This window comes from Bidens hawaiensis, unplaced genomic scaffold, assembly GCF_021521415.1.
Source record: "Bidens hawaiensis isolate Kalapana, Puna unplaced genomic scaffold, B.hawaiensis_p1.1 tig00010467_1, whole genome shotgun sequence".
NCBI lineage: Eukaryota > Viridiplantae > Streptophyta > Magnoliopsida > Asterales > Asteraceae > Bidens > Bidens hawaiensis.
Genome location: NW_027491799.1, coordinates 447049 through 453582, shown reverse-complemented (window position 1 = coordinate 453582; position 6534 = coordinate 447049). Strand labels below are relative to the sequence as shown.

Here is a 6534-nt window from a genome sequence, read left to right as displayed (position 1 = left end):
GCAAACCATAAGGCCTTATGGATTTTAACTTATGAAGAAGGCAAAATAAAGGGGTTTTGAAAAGTTAGGAATTTGTAACTTATTAACTTAATGGGTTTGATTTACCTATTACACCCCTCAAACCCTCAAACCCATTACACTCCTTTTAAAAAAGAGTGTCCTTTTTAGTCATTTTGGCTTTCCTCAACACATAAGCTAATCCAAACATTTTTTTTCAAACCTTTTTTTAAAATATTCATAAGTTAATAAGTCCTTTTAACAAAAAGTCCTTTTCCTATTAAATAAGCAATCCCAGACACACCCTTAGCATGACAATTAAAATTAGAAACAAACCTTCAACAATATATAATTAATTACAAATTACAAATAGGATAGAAATTAGTTGCAAAAGCTAAGAAATTTAAGAAAAGCAAAGAGAGTAGTTGCCCGTTGGCATTAATAGGTTGTTTTTGGACTAACTGGGCTGAAATGGCCCAAATCCAAACAAGCAAAAGACAAAAAAAAAACAAAACTAAACCAAACCAAACCAAACCGTACAACAAACCATATCATATCATATAGAATCCTATATGGATAGGAAAATTAAATGACCCATTAACCCGTGTAATTTATTAGATATCCAAATTAAACGTTATCTAAAAGGATATAATATAAACTTTAATTCCAACACATAATTAGCTATGAATTTCAAATGAATGGTGGCGCGCCCCGACCTAAGATGTCACGCATCTTGAAAAGAAATACAAAGCCACCACAAAAACTGAAATTGCTGGGTTGAACATACTCGACCTAAAGAAAACAAGAATCGTCTCCAAACAAAGGCCGGTTATCTATCACAAGTACTGTTCTTGAATTCGGGCCTTGTTCTGTTCCCTCCACATCCTTGCATTCGTTTCTCCAAACTTTTCTCGACTGCAAGATAAATGGAAAACAATATCATGTATTCGTACTCCACTAAATAATAAAAATATCATATTTGGTTTCGTTTACAAAAGTTCCAGTCAAACTTGTCGGATGACGAAAATGCCCTCCAAGCTTCAGAAAGGACATAAACACTACTCTTGATGAGATGGCAAACATGCTATAAGTTAAAAAAATATTGTAAAGCAAAAAACTAGGTCTTACACTCTTACTGCATCAATTTGTTGCCTACTGCCAAAAAACACAACATTTTACAATTTTCAAGCAATTTTTTAATCCCAAATTGGTAAAACTTAAAAAGAAAAAAAAAACTGATAGTAAAATCTTGCATGATGACTAAAATCCCCTAAAGTTTCGGAGGATGTAAACACCCATGATGAAATATATCATTAGTTTGTTGCATTTTAATTTTATTTAGCAAGTTTTTAGCCAGAATTGGCAAAAATGAAACAAAACTAATACCAAAAATGTGTCGGGTGACAAAAATGGCCTCAAATTTTTTTTTTTAAATGTGGCCTAAACATAAATCTTACCTGAATCGAACACGCCTGAGCTCACGGTTGCCACCTGGCAGTGCTCTGATGGTGATGTAAACACCTGGCTCATCTTGCTCGATCCATTCAGTTTCCAAATCACTGGCGTTGCTCATAGAAAGCTCTCCAGAGTGATCATCACCATCACCCTCTTCTCTGGATGAACTACTCCTTGCAGAAGCCAATGATGATGTTTCAGTTTTAGCCCCACTTATGCTCGACAATGCAGGTGTTGATGCGGGCCCAGTAGACACGTTACATGTTTGTTTTGGGTAAAAGTTCCTAGGTGGCGGTTCCTTGCTAAGTGGTGGTGTCACAGGGCTGTTCTCAAAAGAGCGGATTTTTGAGCTCTGAACAGGATAATAAAGATCTACATATCAGTTATAAAACAAAGGATGTATCTGATCAATGGTAAAAATAAAAACAAAATGACTAATTTATTCCTCATTTTTATCTCATATTTTTTAACAATCGTGACCGCGTTTATTATTGTTAGCACTTAACAGTAAAGATTGATGTTTAGGATAATAAACGAGAAATGTTATAAAAGCATTTATTATTAATACATACCCGTATCATATAGTAATTGATAAAAGATTTATGGGATTTCAATAACATATAAGCATGTCATTTTTGACAATTTTATTATTAACTTCTTAAAGTAGAATTTGTCAAACACTGAACAGCTTATTATTATAGAAATTATTGAGAATACAATTGAAAGATATTTTTATCAATTTATATCATTTTAATTATATATCAGAAAGTCGTTATAGTCATTTTATCTGTTAACATCTTAAATTAGCGTGTCAAACACTAAAACCGTTGATTATTACACTAAAAAACACATCTATAATTACTATCTCGAGCAATACCTTTTATTAGCCAACTATTTGATCCTGGCTATTAATATTACATAACCGGTAAAGCGGTTTCAAAATGCACACTCCAAACCACACATTAATTATGCACGAATTTACCCCCCCCCCCCCAATCGGGAAAACAAAATCATGACTTAAAGGTGGAAGAGGGTATGAAGGCTGACCTCGTCTTCGGACTTCGGTGGATCAGGTACTGGTACACCTTGATGATTGAAACGCTGAACATTATATAACTCCATAACCTTGTCAGAGTTCTCAGCCCACCACCTTTGAGCTTGCCTTTTGTTGAACATTTCACGACTTGTATAATAACACCATAAACATGTCATAGAAATCAGAATCTAAATCACTTATTATGCTACTGGTAATAAGCTTCAAAAGAACAAAAACATGTACTTTAGTTGAACAGAAACAGTTGTTTCTATTAACATATTTTGATATCTTCAATTAAGCGTGCTTTAAATAAAAACAAGTAAGAACAGATGCATAATAGCCTAAAGGGAAAATCTCATAGAATAGTAACCAAGTTTCAAAAGTGTTAATGAATATAACAGATAATTCATGTGTACAGTGTGAATTATTTTTCAATCACATATTGAGAAGTCATCATACAAATCTTACTAGTTACTACTATCTTTTAACAATATCACAGGCCGTCTAAAAACACGCCTCCTTGTTATGGTCACTATTATACAAGTCATAAAACCTCTTCTTTTTTTTTTGCGATTAACGAAGGGAAATGATACATAATTCAAAGTTCTCAAGACCTGTCTAAAAATTAGAATAAAAAAACACAACCTAAAGTTTTAAAATACAGGATGGTCCCCTAAGTTTTCAAGGACAACAGTTCAAATTATAGCTCTATTTCATTTTTGGATGAAAGTTAAAAACAACATTTCATCTGAAATGAAATTTGAAAGGACCCCAGCGGTTGGCGGATCCAGCATACAAACGGGTGGTTCCCCGGAACCACCCGAGTTTCGAAATAATAGTGTACGGATATATAGAAGACGCGTAGGAACCACCTTATAAATTAAGAGGGAACCACCTAAAAAAAATTCCTGGATCCGCCGCCCAGCGCATTATTTGGACCATGGTATTATTAAACCAATTATGGTGAACTGCAAGGGTCCCCTCAGTTCATCATCCAGAGAATAAAGTCACAATCATTGTCTAACAATAACGGGATGTATGGTAGGTAGCATAGCACTACATACACGTCTAAAAGAGACAATTTTCCCGTGCAACATGAACTTAATAATCATAGTTCACATGCATAGTGGTATTTCCTGCTACACGTGCTTAATAAAGGTGATTTTGATGCACACATATTCCATTATGGGAACACTCTTTAGGATAAAAATGGGGTTCACCATGTGATGTTAACAGCAGAAAACAAAACATATGTATTTGTCCCCAATCATTATATTATGTAGTATGTACCAACTACCAACCCCTATGTTAGAAACTACACTAGCATATAACTCTTTATAATATGCAGCATGTTGATTCTTGCCAAAATGATAATATAACACAAGTTAGGAAAAAATCTATCAGTTTATCACATTTTAATATGTAAATTCTCCATGATGTAGGTCTCACCTACATTTTTGTCCATCAAATAAATGGTCCCACTATCACATCTTTATTCCTTTCCCCATCATGTAGAGAAACAAACAAGACTTCAAAAGAAAAAGTTAGAGAACTTAAACAAACAAAGCATTATGCTATAACCAAATAGGGGTTTGTCATTGTATCTTGCCTCTAATTAGGTGTCATCAGTTCATTTTGTTCCACTTGTTTCTTATTGTCTAATTTGTGGTGGTATTTTCTTTTCTTTTATAATTCAAGACTTTATTTGTACAGTACTACAGTTTGAATATGTTAGAATGTTAGATGACTCAAACCAACAAATTATAGTCTAAACAAACTGTAATGGACCCACAAAGACTTAGGTTTGTTGACTGTATATTGCTTTTAAAACAGTTGGATCTGTCTTCATTATAGCTTGTTTTTATTATGTGAAAAGAGCTAAGTGGGTTTGCTGATGTTAACCCACACCCAATTGGGGGCCACTTCCATAAATTAGGGCATTATGCAGCCTATTGTCCATTTCACATGCAACTTAAAATTTGACTTTAACAATAACAACAACAACAAATAAAACATTACCACCAAGAAAAACAGATCAAAACTTATAACCACAATTTGAATTTAAATCAATACCTGAATCGTATTCGTTTTAGATCGTTGCCTCCTTGCGGTAACGAATTAAACGTAATAAGCACCCCGGGCTCCACCTGAGCAACCCATTCTTTAACCTCATTTTCCTCAATAAACTTAATCGATTCAATCCGGTCACTGTACGATGCCGGAGTGCTCCCACCGCTCGAAAGCCCCTTCAATCTAGCCTCCATTTCCTTTCCCCAAACCTTAGGTGTAGAATTAGAATTTGAATTGCAACCTCTTTGATACCCAATATTAAACCTACCAGACTCCGAACCGCCCTCAGAGTCCAAATAATCACCATTCCGATTATTACTATCATTAGACGATCCGGCACAAGGCCTGCAGTTCTTATACGCTCCAGACGCCTTCACCGCAATATCCTTGATCTAAAACAACCAATTCACATTTCACAAATCACAAATCACAATACACATAACTTAACAAAAGCATCACTCGCGTGACTAGTTATATAACTTTATATTAACATAAACGAAGAACCGAAAGGTTAACCTGAGATGTGAGAGCTTTAATAGCTGGCTTATTACTGCGAGGCGTACCCGCAGAGTCATCATCTTCCAGTTCCTGAAGAGATCCAGCATTCCGCTGCTTCGAACACGCGATACACGTCAGCATATCGAGTTCTAGTTACCGATCTCTAACACTGGAGTATTCAAAATAGGCAAAATAGATCAGATGCAATATTTGCAATCCAATTTGAACGAATTAAATCTCAACGCTTACAAATGTAATTGTTCACATCAGGAAAAACTGGATGGAATAAATATTTAGTAACCAAAACACAGATTTGAATTCACGCGGTTTGCGTGTGTAAGTGAGGAGTAAATAACAAAACCGTTATTATTAAGCAACTTGTAAGTAGCTCAACAAATAACTTTAAGCTTATTATTATTATTAATTAATTGGTGAACAACACACATAGTGGCCGTACTGGTGACGGAGGCGACGACGATTGGTAGTGGTACTGGTGGTTGTGTTAGTGGTAGTACTTATTATTAGTAGTGACTGTGAGAATAACTACTGCACTTTGGTTGGATTGGTGTACGGTCAAGAACCGGATTGAGATGTCAAAGTTAAGAACCGGTTTTTAAAGCAGGCAGACGTATTGGGACCGGATTTAGGTGTGGGTTAAAGTTGGAGATTGAATGTTAATAATTTAAAAATTATGTTGATCGATAATAATTGTTAGTGTGAGTGGATTAACGGGACCAAAGTTATTCATGGCTTTTACTTTTCTTTTATTAGGAGAGCGAGTTCAGTCTAGTAACTATATGTTGACGGATTAAGTTATTTCTATATTATAAGGGGAAAGTGAATACGTGTTGTTAGACACCTAACCTTATACGTCAAACCCATCAAAACAGCATAGTTTTGATTAAAAACTAAATTTTATTCCACTTTAGAAAATCTCCAAACAACTGAAAGGAAAAACCCTAAAACTAATTCTTTCATAGTTCATCATTCTTCATCATCGTCTGTTGATAATCTATCCCCTTTTGATTAAAAAGTGATTAACTTATCTTAATATGTTCTTGTGCTAATCGTTCTTTAGTATGGTTTTATACTCCACATTTTGGTTAAAAAAACCCTTATATTTCTTAAGAGTAATTGCAATTCCTTCTACCAAGATGCAGAGTCCCAATTGTTTATCCATGTATATGCAATATAAATGAAATTTGTTTTGCGAAAAACATAAAATTAATCGAAGATGAAGGAATTGTCAATGTGCGGGGAGCAACATGGTGTTTCTTTTCAGTTTTAGGGTTTTTCGTTTATCCATGTATATACAATATAAATGAAATTCGTTTTGCGAAAAACATAAAATTAATTGGAGATGAAGGAATTGTCGATGTGCAAGGAGCAACATAGTGTTTCTTTTCAGTTTTAGGGTTTTTCCTTTTCTCAGTTGTTTGGAGATTTTTTTAAGTGGAATAAAAGTAGTTTGTAATCAA

General features: G+C 34.4%; 1 protein-coding gene across 1 annotated transcript; it reads right to left on the bottom strand.

Annotated features, from left to right (window-relative positions):
* Positions 1–583: 583 nt before the first annotated feature.
* On the bottom strand, positions 584–5197 carry LOC143535334 (protein Brevis radix-like 2). The gene is made up of 5 exons (XM_077029616.1): positions 5075–5197; positions 4562–4950; positions 2500–2635; positions 1455–1804; positions 584–912 (listed from the first exon to the last, which is right to left on the bottom strand). Exons 1-5 carry the CDS (start codon positions 5195–5197, stop codon positions 834–836), a joined length of 1077 nt encoding a protein of 358 aa, XP_076885731.1. The 3' UTR covers positions 584–833.
* Positions 5198–6534: the final 1337 nt, after the last annotated feature.

Coding starts and splice junctions, on each gene's coding strand:
- LOC143535334 (XM_077029616.1), bottom strand. CDS start 5,197: ATGCTGACGTGTATCGCGTGTTCGAAGCAGCGGAATGCTGGATCTCTT. Junction 4,951..5,074: donor TTAAAGCTCTCACATCTCAG/GTTAACCTTTCG, acceptor TGGTTGTTTTAG/ATCAAGGATATTGCGGTGAA. Junction 1,805..2,499: donor CACCGAAGTCCGAAGACGAG/GTCAGCCTTCAT, acceptor TATCCTGTTCAG/AGCTCAAAAATCCGCTCTTT.